Source organism: Atheta coriaria, unplaced genomic scaffold (genome assembly GCF_025399875.1).
Source record: "Atheta coriaria isolate IRGN ID8LTWV9N9 unplaced genomic scaffold, Caltech_Dcor_3.1 hic_scaffold_7_pilon, whole genome shotgun sequence".
Classification (NCBI taxonomy): domain Eukaryota; kingdom Metazoa; phylum Arthropoda; class Insecta; order Coleoptera; family Staphylinidae; genus Dalotia; species Dalotia coriaria.
The window spans coordinates 9137788-9160522 of record NW_027045449.1 but is presented as its reverse complement, the minus strand read 5'-3'; the positions used below and the strand labels follow the sequence as shown (position 1 = coordinate 9160522).

The window sequence follows — 22735 nt, the reverse complement described above, 5'->3', positions numbered from 1 at the left end:
TGTCTGTGAGAAAACACGGCGGTAAATGGAGATTGCCATGTCCGTGTAACTTTAAATGTAACTCTAGTCTTTCAGCCAAGATGCCGCTAAGATGCACTTGCTTGAATTAAATTATCAAAAGAAACTTATCTCATCGTGACATCCGATTCGTTGAGATATCTAACATTTGTTTGTTTATTAAACGCAATGCCTCATTTCTTCACTGGTAAATGAAATAAATAAACAGAACATAAATATCACATTTTATTTGCACAAACTAATATAAATACGATGAACATATTAAAACATAAATAAGGGCAACACTTCTAAATCTATCAAATTTTTATAACTAAACAAGGGAAACTGATTATTTTCAACTATATTTACAATTAGAAATAAAATGTGAGCAAATTGAAATCATTTTATAGCAGCGTAAGTTTATTAGCATCTTCCTTGGAGCAGTAATACACTAGAAGTAAAATTTCTCACAGAAATTTAACGAAAAATTCAAAAGTTGTTCCCCTGGGAAGCACCTCCGAATTGGTGACATTAACGGTAACCTTTGCGGCTCCTGGATGGCCCGGCTTCGTCGCAGATGTTGCATTCGCTGTTCTGGAACTTCATCGCTCGTTTAGTCCATTTCTTAACAAATTTGCGCCAAGATCTCCGCATCTTTCTCATAATATCCTCGATGAATACATCTCTTCCACACCTGCAAGGCGCCAAGAACACGATCAGAATCATAGCGAGCAAATTTACATTCCACAGGTGTATTCATCGAGGCGGAAGCAGAAGCAGAATTTGTTGTACCTGAGCAGTCGCAAATCAATTAGACGAGTCGCATGGAGCATCGTGACCAGGAAAAACAAAGACATTGCGTAGCTAGCCATCACGTGCGAGATGTCAGACTTTAGGAAGCGAAGCATTCCGGGTGATTTCCAGCCAAACTGTTTCAAGACACACGCTTCGTAATCGGCCACCTTTGGAAGGAATGCGATCATGCTGGCTTCCAGAGGAAACCAGAAGTCGTTCATTATATGCTCCATGCAGAATGTGGCCAGGAGAAACTAAGGTTGGAAGTTTAAAAGCACTGACAGTGCAACTGACATACGGTTACGTACGTGCATGATGAGGGCGGCCATTTGCACGAGGGTGCGCAAACTGGATGGAAACAGGCGGAGGTCCCATAACAGCAGAAAGACGCCGAAGAGAAATATGAGGGACGAGACGAGCGGCTCACAACCCGCCTTACCTGCATCGTGGAAAATGCAGACTCCGCAGGAGCTAAGGATAAACGCTAGTAGCGTTGGTATCAAAAATCCCATCGCCCTTCATTCAGCACCTCCTGCCCATAACCTGCACTTTTCTTACACCGATGAGAGAATTTTGATTAAACTTTGATCATGATAAGTTTGCAAATGCCGATTTGACAGAGTGATGTTTATGTTTTTCAACGCCCTCTTAACACCATATTTATTAATAACAATTGATTTATGCATTAACTACAATCAATCTACGACCACCAAAAGAAAGAAGCTTTCAAATTAAGTTTATCCTCATCTTTGGATTTGCAATGTATAAATACATAAAAAGTCCATTATCCTTTTCTGTTCACGACCAGGCCGTAGGTTTCAGTAGAGTTACAGTTCCAAGGTGTGAGTGAAGTGTTCTCCACTTCGACAATTCATTCAGGACTACTCTGTAGGCGACTTGTTGGCATGGCAACCATTTCCAGACTCGGGCAATTTCCTCCTACCTACACAAAGGCACTAGTGCAGTAGGGCAACAGGCTGCCGGGCAGGAGTAATCTGATAGAAGCTAAAAGAGAAGGAGAGCCGAGATTACAGCAGGACTGCTGGAGGGAAGGGCGCGCAATCAAAATTGAAAGCCTAAAGCGACCAAAGCACTGAAAGCACACTCCACTACACGCGGACAATGAAACCTCGACCTGGGGAAAGCAACAGGCAGGACCAGAACTTGAAAAACAAAAACAAAATTCTAAAAATTAGTTTTTGGTCTTTTTACCAATAAAACATGATATCTCTTTGGAATATAATTAAATCACATAAAATTCATTTCTGTAACACCCTGTATACTATACCAAATTGAATATACACATAATACTGGTAGATTGATGATAGGACGATGATGACAGAATATGATTAAGAGCCCTTTGGAACCAACACTGCATTATTTTCCACGAATGTTGAGGTTAAACTACATGAACTGATTGATTACGTGTTAGTTTTTTCTCTGAAACAATTATAAATGAATAAAACACAGCGAGTTATTTGGAAAATACCAATGAATTAAAAACAAAACATAATTATTAACAACAAAATATCCATATTGTAATATGCAAATAAAACAACTGTAATTTACGGAAACGACGCCATTACCAATGTCAATTTTAAAGGCATTTCAACGTAAAATAAAGATAATGCCCGTAATTAAGTCAACCGGTCAACACCGGTCAACACAATGCGAGCGCAATTCGTTTGCGTCTGAATGCACACGAGGCGATTTCGATTTCGACGTGGTGTGTGAAGTAACAACGACCTTGCCATCTTGCATTACTTGTGCAACATTTGAACTGCTTAGCTACTGGTTCTATTCTACACTCGTCACAAGTGCATTTCACTTTTTTTTATCGTTGGCATATAGTTGTTATCGCTTTGAAGATGTTTAGTAGGCTAATTAATGTGATTGTGATAAGAAGACGCAATCAATCATTCGGGATGATGTCAGTTGGACATCAATACAAATTGTATAAATATTATTTATGTGGCAATGTGTACACGACGTGTTAATTGAATGTAAATTTGGACTAACGTACAACGTGTCAGAAATTAAAAAAATAAATTTGTATGTTTGTGTCGCTGTAACACAAAAACCAATTAATCAATTTTGATAAAATTTGGCACAGAGATACTTTGGACCTAGAAGAATAACATAGACTATTTTTTATTGCAAAAATAGAATTTAAAGGATGTGTAAAATGATTTGTAAGTTTATGCAACAAAAACTGACGCAAAAAACTGACGCATGCAAAAATTAATTAAGAAAACCATGGTTTACTTCTCCCAGGACCAATTTTATGTATCCTATTTGCGTGTGTCCAATGCCCGAAATTTGTTTAAATGTTTTTGTTTCAAATTTTGTTCTAATTTTTTTACTACAATTTTTAAATACAAGCAATAAAAAAATTAAATTGGTGATAACTTAATTTTGTACAAATAAATACAAAGCCATAATACTAAATAATTTTTTATCTCTGGTATTAAATTCATGTCATAATATGTGATCGATTTGGGTAGCGTATCGAATCGTTTCCCCCTACTTTGATGGCGCCGTCGCTTCCTTCTGTTTCTGCTTCTACTTCTGTGCGCGCGGACGCGGATTTAAAACGCTCCGGCCGCTTTTGGGCTTTACTGTTTCGGCGATTACTGCGCGTTCAACAACACGCACTCCCACACGGCATAAATTAGTGATTTGTGATTGCAGTGTACAATAATTGAAGTCATCAAGTGAGTGCATACATATTCACATCAATTAAAGGTGTTGGTAAACTAACTGGTGTTGGTATTTAATTAGAAATTGTATTTAGGCTTTAAAAATGGGAGAAAAACGCAGTGGAGATATAAGTAAAGATTTAGACAATCTAAAACTAACTAATGGTATGTAATTATGTAATTAATAGTTAAAATTTATTAAAAAGCCTTGAATGAAAGCTTAAATGTCAATTTTATAAAAGTGTTGGAAGACAAGTTTTGATATCACTCGAGAGTAACTTACACCGGGTTTAATTCGATTAAATCGCGTCGGAAGTGAATTGAATTATCTTATCATCATCTGACGAAGCTTTCATTCAATTAACGAATGTTTTGTGCCTTTTGAATCTTTCACCTTGAATTTGATTCAAGGCAATTTATTTATCTTATTTATTTATTGTTAGAAATGGACGCGCCTGCGTTTAAGGATTTCGCAAAGGAGATGATTGATTATGTTACGAATTATTTGGAAAACATCAGAGACAGGTAATTATTATTAATTAATTAAACATAAATTTAATTTATATCAACACAAGGCTTATTAATCTGGGTCATTGGTTATACTTGTTAGAAAGACAACAAATATCCTTGATACAAATCTTTAATTCAGTCAAAATCATTGCATTCACCTCATTCCTTTACTTTGGTTACTCGCATGACCGGAACGCCGCCGCCATTGTTGTTTCCACATATTGTACATACTATAAACATTACGAAACGTTTAATTATTAATAAATTGTTATTGCAAGAACAATAACTTTTTATTTGTGCGTTGAATTATCTACGGATAAAGCTTACAATAAAATGTTTTTGTTGCGCTTATGAAATACGACCTTAAGTTACGTTTGAATGGTATTCAAATGCTTAACATACAGATGAAGAATAAATACATTTCAATTATTTATGTTCCGGCTGGAAGAATTTATTGCGTTGCAGTCAAGAAATAAATTTTGCATAAATTGAGTAACATAACCTTAAATACGCAAAAAATGACGTTTTTAAGTGACATGTAACAACGCCATCTATCGCAAGAAAAGGGAACATAACCTTATTACCTATTAATTTGTTTACAACCGGTATTATTAGTGTAAACAATAAATTAACTACATATTTACACATTTCTTCCTTGAATTTAAATAATAATAAACTAATTTATTATGCAAGTTAACTGTTAAGGTAAAGAAAGACATTAACACGATGATATCTTAATCTTATCACTAATGCGATTTTAATTGCTCATTATAAATTATAATCAAGGTTTAAATTTCTATTACAATTCCTAAGTCAATATTGGAATATATCGCATTGAAAAGTTGTTCTAAATTAAATGAAACTCGATTCGAATTCTTTCATGTAAAAGTTGTACACATAAATAATCGCACGCGGATTGTGCACCTTGACCTAAACAATTTTATATTACTATTCATATTCAACGCTTACTATAAACATTTAATTCACATCGGCGTTGAGTAATTTTATTTCGACTTAAACTGCGTCTATATTTTTTCGTGTTTGTATTGTTTACAGACGGGTTTTACCAACAGTCGAACCGGGTTATTTACGTCCGATGCTTCCAGCATCAGCACCACAACAACCTGACCAATGGCAAGACGTGATGGCCGACATTGAGCGTGTTATCATGCCGGGCGTACGTCAACCGCACAAAATTCAGCTTAAAAACACAAGTTTTATGAATGATTTTTCTCATTAGGTGACTCATTGGCATTCGCCGAGATTCCACGCGTACTTCCCCACTGCTAATTCGTATCCAGCGATTGTCGCTGATATTTTGAGCGATTCGATTGCTTGTATTGGGTTTTCTTGGATTGCTAGCCCAGCATGCACTGAACTTGAAGTGATCGTGCTCGATTGGCTGGGTAAGATGTTGGATCTCCCGCAGGATTTTCTTGCTTCTTCAGGGGGTAAAGGTGGCGGCGTGATTCAAGGCACCGCTAGTGAAGCCACTTTGGTTGCTCTGCTCGGGGCTAAAGCACGTACGGTTGCCAGGATCAAGAAGGAGCATCCAGAAATGAAAGAATCTGATATTATTGGGAAACTTGTGGGATATTGTTCTAGTAAGTAAATTTTGATCAATCTGGCTATAGAGGGAGATTAAACATTCAAGAAATGCATAGAATAGTTAAAAAATAAAAATAAATAAGAAATATAAATCATAGTTACATAAATTGACGCGAGATGGCGCTGCAATGCACTTATTAAATAAAATACCAGCGAAGTTGTTTGTATGTATGGGAGAATGCACGTGGAGATAAATACAGATATCATGAGTGTGTGAGGTTGCAAAATACGAGATTTATTAACAAATCTACATATTTCTTCCTGGATAATTCTTAAATGTAATTTATTCTCATACTATTTTTTAAATTAAAAATTACTCTTATCTCCCGTGGGATATTATATTTTTATAAATATTTATGAATGCAATTAATTAGATTAAAATAAGTTTAATTGCCTTTTAGGTCAAAGTCATTCTTCGGTCGAGCGAGCCGGTCTCTTAGGCGGTGTACGAATGCGTTCGCTGTTACCTGACGCCGGCAACAAGTTGCAAGGTGCCACGCTTGAACAAGCGATCAAAGAGGACATCGCTGCTGGATTGTTTCCATTTTACGTAAGTCAGATCTTGAGAAATTTGCAATTTAGCAATGTGAAACACACTTGCACAACACAATTCAACATGTTTATACTAAATTAGAAAATGGTAACCTTGAGTTTACCCACGCCATTACTCTATAAACATGTAAAACCACTTGAAATTAATTTGTATGGTTTTACCAGGCTGTTTGTACATTGGGAACTACATCTTCTTGCACATTTGACAATCTGGAAGATTTGGGCCCCGTTTGCAACGCGAATAATATCTGGCTGCATGTTGATGCTGCCTACGCTGGGTCTGCATTCATCTGCCCGGAATATCGCTACCTCATGAAGGGTATTGATCGCGCTGACTCATTCAACTTCAACCCGCACAAATGGATGCTGGTTAACTTTGATTGTTCCGCGATGTGGTTGAAGGACCCCACATGGCTTGTGAATGCTTTCAATGTTGATCCATTGTATTTGAAGCATGACCAGCAGGGTTCAGCGCCTGATTACCGTCATTGGCAGATCCCATTAGGTCGTCGTTTCCGGTCCCTGAAATTATGGTTTGTCTTGCGTTTATATGGTATTGAAAACTTACAGAAACACATCCGGAAACATATCATGCTTGCAAAACACTTCGAGTCTTTGGTTAGGAGTGATGATAGGTTTGAGATTACTCAAGAGGTCCTCATGGGATTGGTTTGTTTCCGTGCTAAGGGTTCAAATGAAAGCAACGAATCTCTGTTGAAAAAGATCAATGGACGTGGTGTTATCCACATGGTACCTTCAAAGATTGGAGATTGTTATTTTCTAAGAATGGCTGTTTGCTCAAAGTACACTGAAATCGAAGACATTGAATTATCCTGGAAGGAAGTGAAAGCTGCAGCAGATGAAGAATTCACCACCAATGGTCATTGAATACCACATAACCTAAAACTACGAAATATGAGAGATGTAAAGGACCAAACTGGACCAATCTATGTTATAGTTGTTATAAAAAGTATTTATTGTTGTGTAAGTTGTAAGTGTAAATGTAATCATTAGAAAATGCATAACAAAAACACGTATTTATTCATAATTTAGAACCTAACCTAAACAAGACACGATAAATTTTTAGGGTTTTGATGAGAATCTAAACTTGTAGCTTAGGTTTATTAGGTGGTGGTCCTTTGAATTTCTTGGTGAGTTGAATAATTCTTTCCGCTTCCCGGATGCCACTTAACCTTGCCCCGTGTACCGTTGAGTAATGCCCAGCGCAGGTAGCTTCACCCGCGAATAACAAAATGGGCGGCTCGTCACATGTTCCAGGTAAAGGAGATGATAAATCGCATTGATGACCTACAGTTGACCCAATTCCTAAGTAACTATAGGAGCCACAAAAGTAAGGATCCGAAGACCATTTGGATCTTAGTATTGATGTGGGATATGGTAAAGAGGCATCTCCTGTAAACTGCCTTAATACTTTGGTGATACATTCAGCTACTTCTTCATCAGTAGCCCTTTCCATCTCGTGTGCTTCAGGTCCAGAAACATACGCACACAATACATGTTTAGATCCTTCTACTTCCTCAATAGCACTGAGCCCTTTTACCCATTCACATCGATTGTTTAATTCATCAGCTGACCAAGCAAAGTTGATCCCACCTTCATGCCACACCCAAAACGGACGTGTGTAATCCAGGAAGATTTTATTCACGTGACCATAACCTAGGTTATTGATAGCCTCCATTTTTTCATTGGATAAATACGGGCAAAACATTTTATCCGCATGGTTCTTTAAGACCCCCAAAGAGACAGAGATTATAACATAGTCTGCACAATATTCTTCTCCATCACAGCAAGTGACCAGTGCTCTGGGACCTCCAACTTTTTGCATGACTTCTCCCCATTTGATATTAGCCACTGGTTTCATGTATTTTAAACTACAATCTGGTAGATCTCTTAAAAGTGGTGCCAAAACACCTACAAAACCCAGTGGAACCCTGATTCTACCTCCTTTGGGCGAATTGGGCAACATGGACAAGTTTTTTCTTTAATTTCTGTATACTTAAATTTACTGCAAACATGGCTGAAAGTTACACAATCACAAACGCGCACAAAATTTTATGATGATTTGTTTGAAAACGTCAGAAAAACACTGTCAATTATTTTTGTTTATTGTTTTATTTATATCTATTTATCTAGACTATAATTTCGTATAATTTTCTTAAAATTAACATCAACATATTAATATAAATTATTTTATAATAAATCTTTTGATTCCACTTTGAAGTTTTCCACGTGTATATCAAACCGTGTTTCTTTTAGATTTAACGTTGCGAAATCTTCATTGATCGTGTTTTCTTTGTGTTCGGCAAGAATCATTTCCGTTTCCTTTTTAATCTCGCCGAACGCAAATTCCAAATCCGTCTCGTTGGTCTCGTTGCTGTTGATTGAAAATCGCACAACCTTGTGATTCTTGTACGTGTAGCCAATGACGTAAATCTTCCTACGTTCATGCAGCTTTTCTATCAGCTTCTCGGTGAGATAGTCAGCCCCCCTCACACGGAAGCACACCAACGCGACGTTCTCGCTGCAGACCTCAAAGCGCGAGTCGTTGGCAACCAGCTTGGCAAAATGCTTCGCCATCGCAATCTGTCTTCTCAAATGCTTCTGCACTCCTTCCACTCCATAGGTGTGCAACATGAACCAAATCTTTAACGAACGCAACCTGCGTCCCAGAGGGATCTGCCAGTGGAGATATTCGGGAGCTGTGTCTTCATAACCATGTTTGAGATAAGCGCGGTCTACTGTGAATGCATTCATAAGATGCGTGGAGTTTTTCACCCAGAGTATCGAACAGTCAAAGTTGATCAGCATGAATTTATGCGGGTTGAAGTTGAATGAGTCTGCATGTTCAAGACCGTTCTTCAAATGGCGATATTCAGGAGGATGAAGACAGAACCTGCGTATGCAGCGTCAATGTGTAACCATACATTGTGATCATTACAGATTGGACCTAGTTGAGTAAGGTCATCAAAGGCACAGGTCCCTGTTGTTCCCAGAGTTGCAACAGCATAACAGGGGAAGTTTCCTTTGGCTATGTCTTCCTCAATGGCGGATTTTAAACATTCTGGTTTAAGACGACCTTCTTCATCGGAGTCCAGGAGGTGGAAGGTCATAGAACCCATGAGACCTGCCTTCTCAATTGAGGAGTTAGATTGGTTTGAACTGTAACCACGCAGACGTCCTTTTATTTCTGCTTCTGTTAATTCTGGATGAAGTTTTTTGATTCGGCGAACCGTGCGTTCTTTTGCTGCTAGGAGACAGACTAAGGTTGCTTCACTTGCTGTACCCTAAAGTTTCAAAATGGTTGAGTTAATATTAATTTATGATGTTTAAATTAAAATTTACTTTTATAACACCTCCTCCTGGTCCGTCCGTACAATTTAGGAAGTCTTCAGGTAAATCCAACATCTTTCCCAACCAGTCCATCATTACCACTTCCAATTCAGTGATTGCAGGTCCAGTAATCTATAAATTAATTAAATTAATTTCATTAAAATAAAAAAAAATTGTGAAAGTTGTATCCTAGTGCTTTGACCTGATGTTTAATGTTTAATTTTATTGTATATTATTATAAACAAATTTGTTTTGATTCAATATTGTTTAAAATTTAAATTCTTACGAAATTGTTTGGTTATTAATGAATCATTATTTATCAATTGTAACGACGACTGTTTCCATGCGAGTCCAAGGTGGAACAAGTTTATGTGCAAAGTTTTATTGTCCGAGGGTTGAAACAGGACTCACCCAATCAGACGGCGGGAAGAAAAGTGAAATTTAATTAAACCGGCGCGCTGGCTGGGCTTTGCCCTTTCTTGCTCTGCTTCTCGTGCCCGACTTGCATTGTGCGTTTCTTTAATTGCTTTGCTACGTGAGAAGTAAACGTGCTCGAGATTTGTCGATTTTATTACACTGACACATCACATTTATTCACAAGTCATCAAAAACTTTTATTAACTAAATATATATACAATACTCGTACATAAAACAAATAATTTCTAAACATTTATCTAACATCAAATAAAAAAAATATCGAAAATTATTTGGTTCTTTCAACTTCCACGTATTTTTTATTATCTTTCCCATAATTAATTTGCATTTTCGTCATTTCATTCTTTCCTTGTATTTTTTCCATGTTTATCGCTTGACAATCAATTATTTGGTCCGCGACGGTGGTAATTTCTCTCCAGGCAAAATCCATGTCCTTTTTCTCGGATGTTCTCGCACAGACTACGAATCTAATCAAATAAAGCCCTTTAATTGTGCAGGGAACCATGAAAATCTGTTTTGCGCGCCAAAATTTTATCGTATAATTCCTGTGTCTTTTCATTTCCTAACCTCAGAAATGAAAGCATACAAGACCCATGCTACATGAGAAGACATTAAATCGTTTATCTGTAGCCAATAGTTCCGAAAAATATTTCGCAAGTTGGATGTGATTCCGAACGTGTTTCTGCAATCCTTCAACTCCGTAAGTTCTCAACACAAACCATAATTTCAACGCGCGGAATTTGCGACCAAGTGCCAACTGCCAATGGATATAATCCGGAGCATCTCCTTGATGTTTATGCTTCAGATAAATCCGCTGAACGTTGAATGCTTGCACAAGATATTTGGCGTCTTTCACCCAGAGGGCGCTGCAGTCAAACGTGACCATCATCCATTTATGCGGGTTGAAATTAAATGATTCCGCTAGTTCAACACCTTTGAGATGAGTGTTGATATTCGGGGCATATGAAAGCTGATCCGGCATATGCAGCGTCAACATGCATCCAGACATTGAATTCCTTACAGACCAAACCTAATGATTCCAAATCATCAAAAGCACATGTTGGGGTGGTTCCCAAAGTAGCAATCACATAACAAGGTATTAAACCCTTTTCTATATCCTTCAAAATGGCTGCTCTTAAGACTTCAGCTTGTAATTTACCATCAGAATCAGAAGGAAGAAGTCGCATGGTCATTGAACCAATGAGACCTGCTTTCTCAATTGAGGAATTTGATTGGTCCGAGGAGTATGCAACCAATTTAGCTTTAACCTCACATTCCATCATTTCCGGTCGGATGGATTTATATTCCTTGACGAATTTTTCTTTTGCTGCTAGGAGACCAATCAATGTTGCTTCACTAGCTGTAGCTTGTATTACACCCCCACCAGGTCCTCTCTGAACAATTTAGAAAGACATCCGGGAGGTTTAACATTTTTCCCAACCAGATTCATCACCGCAACCTCAAGTTCCGTACATGCTGGACTTGCAATCTGTTTGGGGAGAAGAATTACTTTCCACGCAATTAAATTTTCATCTGTTATGATTTCTCGCGGTACATTACCCAATTGAATCCAATCACGCTGAGGCCGGAAGTGATCGTCTCGGCGACGACGGACGGATACGAATGCCCCGTCGGGTAGTAAGCGTGAAAGTTGGGCGAGTGCCAGTGTGTGATGCCCGGCATGATGACGCGGTCCATGTCCTTCATCAGTTCCTGCCATGGTTCGCCATGTTGTGGTGCGTGGTCGGGTATTAGTGGTTGCAGATAGCCCTGTTCCACCGAAGGCAAAACATCACTATCAAAAGAAACATAATCAGAAAAAACTCGAATAAAAAGAGTTAAAAGCAATATCCTCATGAAATATTGAATTAATTTCGTTGAAATACACTTTATTTGTGTTTTAGTTTTATAAAAACCAAGAAAAACGCAAGTAAAAAGTTTTATTTTGTTTTTTGTCTGTCTTGCTAATATAGGCAACCCAAAATGCTTTTTGAGTGTTGTTTGTGTTGCGCATGGTCTCATAATCAGATATTAACCATTATATTATCAACAATCGATAAGCAACAATAAATATTTATCTAATAATATACATTAAATTATTCCAACCATAACATATGTTCCCGTGTATGCCTTGATTAATTATTGTTGAAAGTAAGTTGTGAGCAAATGTTGAAAACATCTAATTATGTAATTATTTACTTGTTTGCAGCGTTTAACTAGCCGCTAGTTTATTAATTCGCTTATAATTCAATTCATAGAAACCGATTAGTGAAATGCAATCAAATCCGCGCAAAATTGATCAATTTCTTAATTTATGCAAGTCGTAAAGCGGCTTAAAACCACGAGCAACAGGTAATTAATCTTTCTCTACAGGCGATTATTGTTACAAAACGTGATTCATATTTTTACATACGAATTGATATTAATTTACGTTTTAATTGTTTTAGTCTTATCGCAATTGGTATGCAAAAATTTTTACTTTTACAATTGTTAAATGTCACTTATTAGATCACTTCAAATGACTTAAGTAAGTTAAAATAATTTTATTTATTTAAAATGTAAAATTAATTAAAATAATTTACCGTTTGCGATTATTTTCGATGTAATCCGCAATAAAATCAATGGCAGCATAACCAAATTCTTTAAACTGTTGCGCATCCATCTTAACACTTAACTTAAGTCACTTTTAGTCAGTTTTAATCCAACCACAAATTATTTAGTATTTTATGTTTGGTGTTGATTTGCAGGTGACTTTCCACTCGTTGCACCTCCTGGAGACTATCCGGGAGCGTAACTCGCACTCGATTATTTATATGATACGCGCATATCAACTAGCGACATGAAACAAACGGACGAATCCGGAGTATTTACGTATTTTTCACATTCAAACGCCCTTCAATACATTAGAACATTAGATTAAGCGTGGTAACTGCCGGGTAACACCAACAAACGCTCACTAATTCAACTTGGTGTTTTCATAGAAAAATACATCGACACCCACACATGCAAAACGGCGAGCGGTACGCTTCGTCGCACATTTCTGCGCAAAATTCGCGACAAATCTTCACGTTTCGGATCTGTTACGTGCCGCCGATCAAATCAAACTGCTGATAATTTCCGTATTTTACGCAAAGCATACAATTTTGAGCTAACAAATTATTACAATAAAACGATTGAGTTTAATTTCCTTGTTTGGTGTCGTGCGCAGTTTTTAGGTAAAGAGAACAAATTAAAACGTGTTTAAAAGCGGTTGAATTTCCTTAAAAGTACAAAAAACGTTTTAGTATCGATCGGTTTACTTGTTTGAAACAAGAAACAACGAGGAAATTATTATCGTGTATGTAATATCGATTGAATTCGAAATTATATAAGAAATTTTTAAATATGCGTCAATACACTATTAATTACCCAAACAAAAACATAAAAAAATAAATTTTAACTGTATTTTTATATATTTATTTACCGTAAATATATTTTTATGGTTATGTTGAACTTTAAATTTTTTTTTAAACAAAATTCTGGAAGTTTAATCATAGTTCACGCGTACTTTATAAGTTCTCGTCTCTTTTTCGTCAGTAGACTCCAGGATTAAATAAAAAGAGTTGATAATTTCATTGAAATGAACTAAAATTTCGGTTTTTTCTTGTAACATGGCCGCTTCATCGATGACTTTCTTCTTTTGGGTAACAATCAAATCAGGTGATTTTGTACGAACCATATAAGTAAATGTTTTGTTCATAAAATAAGCCATATCTTCATTGAGGAACTTTTTGTGGTCATATAGAAGTCTCTCAACAATATGTGAACCAACCGGTGTATCTAAAATAAATAGAAATAAATATAGGTTATGTATCTTTTTAAAAGTTTTAAAATTACTTCCATAAATATCCCAAAATTCAGCCTCTTCAGGATCCCTCCCAGCTAGGAACGAAGTCATAACAGCATTCCACAGATACACATTTCGACAAGGAATCATAACCTTTGCATTCCGCGGACATTTTGTATTAGTAACATCCGGTCTCTTCTTTGGACACGTACAAGGGAAGTGACTTAACTTTTTCTGTAGATGCAACATCAAAAGACTCACCTTTTTCATTGGTTTCGTGATGATATCAATATTAACGATAAAATCACCAATGGTTTTGTTCCTAAACAATATCCAACTCTTTTTATTGTGTTAATAGTGTTGCATATATCAGCCATCATGGGTATCTTTCCGGTTTCATCAGCTTCACCAACAGCCGAATGAAATTTACACCGCATAAGTGCACTTGTTTCCAAAATACTCTCGTAAGCAATCATTGATTCCAAGATAAAGCCTACTTCCGGTATGGAATCATTCACAATGTAGATATCATAACTGCCTTGTGCCTTATAGGGACTCTGGATGTCAAAACTAACTTGTGTGATTTGATAAATCACACTTTTCAGTTCAATTGATGGGATTTTACTTTTGCTGAACATAGGACGTCCTTCTATGTAATAAATCTTTGAGTTTGTGTATTGATATCCAGGTATTTCTCCACTCAATAAAAGAACTGTTTTCTGCACGCGTAGAAACCGACAGGTGTAATGAAGAGCTAATTTGTAGGGAGTTCCTGGATTGACTGTAATCAGCGATTCTTTCACCGAGAATAAATCATCAGTGTTATTGAAAAATATCACTTTGTAATAAATTTTACGTGGATTATCATTGAATATCGAAATTTCTTCAACTTTTGTTTCTGATAATTCCGCAGAGATAACAAGTGTCTCTTGCCCTTTCAACGGTTGAAGAAAATCATACAAATACGTCAAAAACATGATCATATGAACAGTATTAGGTTCAATAATATCAATCGGCTTCAATTTGAAACTAACTTGTAGAAGAGTCAACATCTTGATCAAAATATACGCGTTATTAAATTTCTCCATGCGATCCATCGCAGGAGCATAAATCCCTGTTAAATATTCCTCCAAAAAACAACAATTTGCTACTATACATGAGATAATCCCAAGGCCATCCGAGAGATCATCATCATAAGTCTCGATTTTTGATCTTTTGAAAGTATCACTCATCTCATTTCCTTCGTGGGTATTGATAAACTTCTCTTTGAGTTCCTGATAATGTTTATTTACCCACTGTATAAGCATGACAGCTTCCTCCGAGAATATATTCACCATGGAGACTGTGATTCCGCCACGTTCTGTTATAGGTAATTCATTTGAGCTTACATTCATCAACGCCATCAATGATCTTGCAGCAGGGGAAGACAATGCTTGTGCATTTTGTAGTATTCTTCGACAGACTAAGACTTTATAAGATTGCATCAAGAGATCGAGCCAGGCTTGCTTCGCCATCAGATTAAACCATTTTGCTGGTAAAATATTCTCGGAGCGTTCCATGTGAATCATGAATTCTTGATACATATTATAAGGTAGTAATATTTCACATCGGATCATATTCACGAAACAACCCAGAGTCATTAAGAAGTTTAACAATTCACGATAGAACTTCCGGATTATCATCCATATGGGTTTCTTTTCCGAGTATTTTATTTCAAAAGGTGCCATGAATAGAGGTCCGATTAGAATGTTCATTATATGTTGTAGAGGAAGTTTAATAATGGCTTCCGGTTTGCCTTGTTTTTCATAATGTTTAATATCCGGTATGCAGATTGTGTTAGGGATAGAATAAAACTTCATTCCAAAAAAGATCTGTTCGTATAACCATTTTTCAAAAATCGCTACGATTTGATTCATGTAAGCATCAAAGAAATCATTTCCGGTTGGGAAATACGGTAAACAGGTTTTGTAGATATGTCTACACATTTGTTCCTTATCAGCATCAGCTACAGTTATCGTAGAAATATTCGGCATATCTTCCTAAAAAAAAATTAAAAAAATAAAAATAAATTTTTTAGTCTAAACTTACTTACACCATTTTCAAACATGGTCGTAAAACTTGTAGTTGCCGTATGTTTATAATATTGTATGCAAGCATGTATGGTGATGTAATTATTCTCGCAGCCTCCATAAACCTCAATCTCTAAATTGGGTCCTGGACATTTACAAGCAAGTTGTAATCTTGCATTCAACACATGCGTCAATGGACTGCTGAATACAATGGATACCAGTTTACAAAAATTAATACTGCTTGGTGGTGTCAGGTCAATCTCCACATAAGAATGTGAATCGTTAATCGATGCAGTGCAATTGCAATTAGGGTAATGATAAGACATATCAATAAAAATCCGCTTGGATACTGTGAAATTCAATGGGATACATCCAAGGTGAATGGATTCTTCTTTGAATTTGTACGTGGCTTTCGGGAATACTCCTTCAAAGTAAAAATAATTGTGCATATCCTGCGTGAAATCATCTCTGATATAAACTGGTAATCTTATATTGTGTTCACCGGGTTCAACAGGGTTGTAAGTGGCTTCAAAAGTGACAAAATCATCGGATTGTAGTTCCACTACCATGGACCATTTATAATCAATGGGTTTAACTCCTTCTTTGTATTTAAACCCAAAAGGTTCTGATAATTCATCTAAGCGAATACAGAACGTAGTTACACTTTTGCATGGGTTGGAGATTTTGATCAAATGACTCGTGATGTTTTTATAATCAAAATATGGAAAGTATTTAAAGTTGTATTTCCATGACATTACTTCCAACTTATAACTCAGGACTTGGGTGTAGACCTTGATAGAAGGTCTGGTGATTAGAACTGTTTTTGATTTGTTGCTGGTGTTGATTTTGTTGATGATCAACGGTAAAGGAAATGATGTCACCAATGGATTAAACGGATAGAAATGTATAGTGAATTTTTTCTCTTCTTTCGCTTGGATATACAATATATCCTTATCTGTCAAAAATGGAGTGTTGGCATATTCAGAAAAACTAAACTCTGGGAATCTGTCGGTATCAAATTGTAAAGCAGCAACCACATCCGAATTATTCACAACAGTGATACAAGCTATATCAAAACTGGAAGCAGCCATTTTGCGGAATCTCAATACATCCGGTTTGAAAGTCAATTCGGGGAAGATCACAGTCCCTGACACCTCACAGGATAATTTCTTCATGTATAACACAATAATCTCCAGTTGAAACTTAAAACTTCCCAGAGTGTTAAAACTGGCACATACAGATAAATCAACAGTTGCACATGGATTGATATATCCGTCCTTAGGCAGTACCTTAAACCCATCAGGTAGGTGTTTCTCTTGGACTTTGAAATTCACTCTTTGTGAACTGAAGTTGGTCAATGGTATGATTCTATTACAAGGAACATTCAATGCCAGTTGATCAAAGGCTAAAACCTTTGGTATTCTAATTTTGTAGTTGGTACTTTCAACCAGTACCCTCAAAGAACAGAATTTGTTCTCTGTATATAATCCTAGGTTATAAACCATATTCTCAGCAAGACCTATTTCGAAGGAGACCATGCACGCGACGAATCTCCCTGAAACCACTTCACCTTTCATGGGATCAACCTGAATTGAAGGTGGGACCTTCCATTGGAACGGAATATTCACATTCAGTTCATTATGGAGTTCAATGAATTTACAAGGAGGTTCATTCTCGTAGAATGTCAACATGTCTGTATTCAAAGTCAAACGTTTTGGGCGTGCTTTGATTAAAACCGTGGTTTTAACAACAAAACTATTGTTGATGATCACATCCAACTCATAGTTGTGTACAGGCTGAGCAAAAATATAAATCATGAAGGTGAGGTCCTTGTTGGTTTTCGGAGGTATGGTAAATCTATTCCCGTTGAGGAATAGATATTCATTTGAACGACCTTTGAGGAATATTTTAAGGAAACTATTGGTACCATTTTTGACATTCAAGGTGTGGGTATACGAGGAATTGAAAGCCACGTTATCCACCAAGGTATTCCTGGGTTCTATATCAATTAAAACTAATTGTATAGGTGTTAGAGGTATAAACTCCAAGGTTACAATTGTATCCGAATCTTTTCCTGTTTCTGGTTGGATTGGTATGGCTCTACATCTTTCCAATAATAAATCTTCAACTGATTCGGGTTTTTCTTCTTGGCAGCCATGTTAATATAAATATTATAATAATTTTTGACATCCAGAAGACTTTGATCATGTGAGGTCAAAGCATACTCGTTGATATTAGGTTGATATCTAGGAAGGGCTGCATAAATTGATTTGAAGGTTCTTCCATATGGATCTGGTAGGTTATTTGCAGGTCTATCATCTGGTAGACCTATGTAGATATCACTCTTTACCAACGCATTCATTATAGGAGTTTTTGGGCGTTGATTAGGTTTTTTAAACGGGAACTTTTTTCCTATCAAAGGATCTGATGGTAGCTTCTTACTGGTAATCTTCTGGGACATTATAAAAGGTATTTTACATTTACCTACCACGACTAGTTCATTGTCAGTTCTAGGTTCATTGTAGTATAATAATTCAAAGACAATGTTTGTGTCATGTTTGTGGTAACTTTTTGGAGTGACCAGTACCTTAACCTCCACAGATTCCAATGGATTCAGGTATCCTAGTTTAGGTTCAATGTCCACGAAAGCAAGTTTTTGATATCGGAAGATTATTGGTAGGGTTTGACAGTTGTTTTGGATTTGAAACACGCGTGTTACAGTTTCGTCAACTTCCAGGTTTTCTAAGGTTAAGGCATCTGGTAGGACTGTAACATTCACTTCTTCAACTTGACCATAGAGCATCAACCGGACATCTATTGAAGTGGTCTTATCAAGTTCAGGGATATTAGGCATCTTATAATCTATTGAACTGATGGATGCATATTCTTCATATACTTTAACATAAAACAAAAATATTTAGTAATCATATTGATTTTTATCGAAGGAGCTTACTTGATGAAACCACTGAGCTTCTCCTCTCACTGGTACTTGCTGGTTGTACAGTAAATTCTTCAAAAAGATTCCCTGGATAATCATCCTGATTTAAGTCTTTTAATTGTAACCGTTTGATTCGCATCATAACAATATGATAATTCTGTTTATGGTCTTTCTTCTTCAACCGTGGAGAATATAAAAATTGGAATACCCGCACGTCATTGGGCAACAACCTGCCTTCCTCAGGTGATATTTTAAAGTATTTATAATCCTTAACTTCCCTGCTTAATTTTTTCAAAGTAAAAGTCTCCATTTCTATTTCTCCCAGGACACAGAAAAATGACTGGGCTATGCTACAATTGGTCATGATGACATTGCGCACAGCAGTGGCCCCATAGTAAGTAATCGGGAATTGAATCAAAGTGAAGCTAGGAGTATGCGGGACAAATTGTGGTGTGATACTTGCTATACCCACGGAAGCCTTCACATGGATATAAGTTGGAATGATTGCTATTATCCATAGATCAGTTTCATATTGACCTTCATCAGGAAATACAGCTGTCACTGTGATTTTAACCTCATCTTCACCCTATTGAATGAGTGAGGCTTGAAATGAGGTTATGATTATCTCAGGTTATGAAAATATGTACCATAATAATACCGCGTAAGGGTTCGACGGCCAGGTCCAATTCGTTCGGACCCAGATCGATAAAAAAGCGCGCTGGCTTGACGTCTGCGTTGACGATGGTGAGTGTGCGCTTCGTGGGCATACTACCTGCGTCCACCTGTCCGAAATCCAGAAGTGTATCTGGTTTAATCTGTAGATTAACCGGAGTCATCCCTCTGTAAAATTAAAAACATTCCCAAAATTAAAAGAAAATAAATAAATTTTTAAATGCGTACATTTTAATTGGATAATCAACAAAGTCTTCATCATTAATATGAATTGGAATGGAGCAGGTCTTGATCAAAGTCATCATTCGCACTTTATAAGTAACCACTCGTTTGATTTGCATCCCGGAAGCAAGAAACACGCCATTTTTGATTGTCTTTATGTGAACACCCTAAAAAGCGTGTATTTGAGGTTAGGTTTGTTAGGTTTTTGTGTACTCACTGAAGAACTCGCGGGTAATACCCGGATAAACGCCGGATTCCTACCACAATTGCGTATGGTTATTGTTTCTTTGAAGATTTTCCCTTCGAATGGATTTGCTAACATCAACATTTTCGGCATGATGCGAACCCCATTCGTTTCTAAATACGGATGAGGAACTAATATGTCCGAAAGTTCTGGGACTTCCCTTTCGTTTGATTTACTTAATGCTAACATATTGTCCATAAAAAATAGTAAAAATTAAAGAAAAAAATCAAGATTTGACTTTTAAAAGTCTTTTTTGATATAATCGTCATGGAGATGTAGTTTGTTCATATTTTAAGGTTATGTGAGTTGATAGTGGTTTTTATTGGTGTACGCGTTTGTTTTTCATTGTTTTATGAAACACGGATCGTAAACAGGCGAATGGAGTGAAGTCACTGTTGATATTTCCACCGCAGTGCCGTGGAGAGTCCGCCGGGAGGCGAATGTTGACTTTGGCATCATTAATCATCCCTTTTTGCGTTGCGGTGCGAACGCTCCTGCCTCGCCCTTGCCGCCTCCCGCTACCCATCTCCCACCATGCAAAGGGCGCAAACGAGATATATTTCTTTCTGTGGCGGTAGCGAAACACGTCACAGGCGAAACCCTCTCAATTCCAAAGTGGAACAAAGTGATTGATTAGAAAACTACCAAGATCGGTATTATTTTATTATTTGTTGAATCATAAAACAATATAAAATCATTTAAATGCTTGTAAACGACAAGTTAAATTAAAATTAAACTCGATGTATAATTCGCATTGTTCGATAATTTATTAAGTCACGTGTTACGACACCTTTCTCACGGACTGCCCGACCACAGGTTGTGATTTGCATTAAGTGATAAAATTATCGAACGTAATTAATGCGAGCATAAATGTACGCGATTGCAAATTGCTGTGTTAGCGTCGTGCACGCCCGGCGGGCGAAAAACAATCACTTTTTTGCATCAACCAACAAGTTTGTCATCTAGCCTTGACGTTGAAACGTCGATTATTTAATATTCAATTTATACGAGATCTATTTTTGCACGTTTAATGCCAGACAATTAGTTGCGGTAAATGAACATGAATTGTTCTTGAACTTTTTTCCGTGTTTCACACTGTTTTTTGCGATTGTAGGGTGGGGTAAGTTTCTTCGAATCCCTTGGCGATTCCGCCGACCGGCGACAACTTTTTCTCACGTCGCAAACATTTCTCACGCCATGCGGCCGACAAATCTCTTGATGATCGCAATAAATATCAAAGTTTCCAGGAGTTAAAATAAAGATAAACATAAAATGTTAACATCAGCTTGTTTTTTATGTTTAAACAACGCCATCTAGTGTATAAAAGAGTAGGTTATGTATCTAGGGATATTTTTGTTTGGAATAGCTTGAAATCAAGTGTTGGTAAATAGTGTAAACCCCATGTTACGTAACTCGCAGCGCAGCGGTAATATGTTTATATAAATTAATATTTATGGCGGGGTGTGAGTCGGAGGGCGCGCAATTGAAGTAAAACTTGTGCGCCGCGGGTGGCAGTTAAATTTTTCGGTAGGGTCGCCAAATTCGCGCCCCCGCCGCGTGCATCATCGTCGCAATCAACACGCCAGCGGCGTGCCAAGCGCACCGCCCCCCGTCGTTTGATTTATTTTTTATTTATTAAAACAACTGTTCATTTTTTGTTTCCTTATATTCCATACTGTGTCTTTTGATTGTAATTTATTATCATCAATAACAAAAAAAAACAAAAATTCTTTCATAACTAAACATGCAATAAAACAGAATGATAAAATATTTGACTAAGTGAATTACTCGGTTCTTAAGGGATGTGAAGGGTGTATTATTAAATAATTAAAAATTATATCCCTTCATTTGCTTCCAGTGAACTTGCCTGAAGCTGTATGCTGAGTGTGTTTTGATAGCATAAGAAAACCACACGATGAGATCTCACAGAATGCATAATTTTTTTCGTTTTCATTGTAATGTCAACATATTCAATAAATTTTCATGTGGATAAATATGAACGCATATCTACGTTTATAGGTTTTCATGCGGTGCGTTCGTTATAGTGTGTCGACGCGCGCCATGGTTGGCATGGTAACGCCGCCCCCAAAGCCCACATCGCCCCGACCGCCGCCAACCACACCCATTCGTGGATATTGCTGCTGGTTTCGATGCTTCATGTGCCATCGCTACCTCCGCACTGTGCATTTGGTATTTTATTTCTGCCACGCGCACAATTTTCACATTTTTTACATTTTTTCTCCGGAAAATCCACAAAAATATCATTTTATGCATAAAATGTTTTTTTAGGGATCATAGTTTGAAATTTGGCGATAAACAATGAATTTATGTGTTGGTATACTTTATTTTTCAAAAGAAAATATATTTCTTTTTGTTTTACCCTGTATGAGGCAAGTTGAACATTTTCCAAGATTAAAGCACCGTGTGTAGAATGAACGCCGAAAATGCGAAGTATACCATGCAGGCGAAAGCGATGCCGAAGTAATTCAGACAAAGCAATTCAAGCAGCAGCTCGTAGAGGAGCAGCGCCGGCGAGAACCAGAAAACGTCCAAGAAGCGGGCGAAAACGTTTTCACTTCGTTGCGTCCCCAAACTCGAAGCCGTCGAGTCTACCATTCTCCAAAAGCAGATAAAAACTAAAAAACACGTCCTAAAAACAGCAAAAAAGTAGCCAAAACTTTACTTTCATACAAAAAAACCCACCAAGAAAGAAGAAACTCACACAAAAGTCAGCAATAAATTATTTTCTAATAAAATTAAATGCACTGTCACAATACCAATGACAATGACAATGTCAAAATGAATTATTTTATTTTG

At 36.9% G+C, this 22735-nt stretch overlaps 6 protein-coding genes and 1 long non-coding RNA gene across 10 annotated transcripts; 1 reads left to right on the top strand and 6 right to left on the bottom strand.

Annotated features, from left to right (window-relative positions):
- Positions 1-396: 396 nt before the first annotated feature.
- Positions 397-1439, bottom strand: LOC135795591 (uncharacterized). The gene is made up of 3 exons (XM_065307306.1): positions 1101-1439; positions 790-1046; positions 397-691 (listed from the first exon to the last, which is right to left on the bottom strand). The coding sequence occupies exons 1-3, from the start codon at positions 1302-1304 to the stop codon at positions 529-531; spliced, it is 624 nt and encodes a 207-aa protein (XP_065163378.1). The 5' UTR covers positions 1305-1439; the 3' UTR covers positions 397-528.
- A 1924-nt stretch (positions 1440-3363) lies between these two features.
- On the top strand, positions 3364-7192 carry LOC135796418 (aromatic-L-amino-acid decarboxylase-like). Of its 3 annotated transcripts, XM_065308434.1 has the most exons (7): positions 3364-3506; positions 3587-3656; positions 3935-4016; positions 5058-5178; positions 5242-5605; positions 6011-6159; positions 6327-7192. In XM_065308434.1, the coding sequence occupies exons 2-7, from the start codon at positions 3596-3598 to the stop codon at positions 7047-7049; spliced, it is 1500 nt and encodes a 499-aa protein (XP_065164506.1). In that variant the 5' UTR covers positions 3364-3506; positions 3587-3595; the 3' UTR covers positions 7050-7192. The 3 variants fall into 3 exon arrangements, with proteins under 3 accessions (XP_065164506.1, XP_065164507.1, XP_065164505.1); XM_065308435.1 differs by lacking the exon at positions 3587-3656; XM_065308433.1 differs by having other exon boundaries at positions 3369-3656.
- Positions 7184-8148, bottom strand: LOC135795528 (peroxisomal N(1)-acetyl-spermine/spermidine oxidase). Its single transcript, XM_065307236.1, has one exon. The coding sequence runs from the start codon at positions 8146-8148 to the stop codon at positions 7264-7266; it is 885 nt and encodes a 294-aa protein (XP_065163308.1). The 3' UTR covers positions 7184-7263.
- Positions 8149-8372: 224 nt separating this feature from the next.
- Positions 8373-10020, bottom strand: LOC135795527 (3,4-dihydroxyphenylacetaldehyde synthase 2-like). Its single transcript, XM_065307234.1, is given in 4 exon segments — positions 8373-9058; positions 9061-9466; positions 9525-9644; positions 9964-10020. Coding segments are annotated over 4 exon segments (1269 nt in total).
- An 81-nt stretch (positions 10021-10101) lies between these two features.
- Positions 10102-12815, bottom strand: LOC135795229 (aromatic-L-amino-acid decarboxylase-like). Its single transcript, XM_065306825.1, is given in 6 exon segments — positions 10102-10890; positions 10892-11341; positions 11343-11390; positions 11392-11436; positions 11508-11742; positions 12530-12815. Coding segments are annotated over 6 exon segments (1233 nt in total). The 5' UTR covers positions 12610-12815; the 3' UTR covers positions 10102-10515.
- A 619-nt stretch (positions 12816-13434) lies between these two features.
- LOC135796190 (cilia- and flagella-associated protein 47-like) lies at positions 13435-20157 on the bottom strand. Its single transcript, XM_065308118.1, is given in 8 exon segments — positions 13435-13766; positions 13824-15812; positions 15866-17896; positions 17899-18737; positions 18796-19366; positions 19428-19620; positions 19681-19841; positions 19892-20157. Coding segments are annotated over 7 exon segments (5688 nt in total). The 5' UTR covers positions 20012-20157; the 3' UTR covers positions 13435-13766; positions 13824-14039.
- Positions 20158-22242: 2085 nt separating this feature from the next.
- Positions 22243-22700, bottom strand: LOC135796061 (uncharacterized). 2 transcript variants are annotated; one of them, XR_010549229.1, is made up of 2 exons: positions 22641-22700; positions 22243-22568 (listed from the first exon to the last, which is right to left on the bottom strand). It is a non-coding gene; the product is annotated as an uncharacterized lncRNA (long non-coding RNA). The 2 variants fall into 2 exon arrangements; XR_010549230.1 differs by having other exon boundaries at positions 22622-22693.
- Positions 22701-22735: the final 35 nt, after the last annotated feature.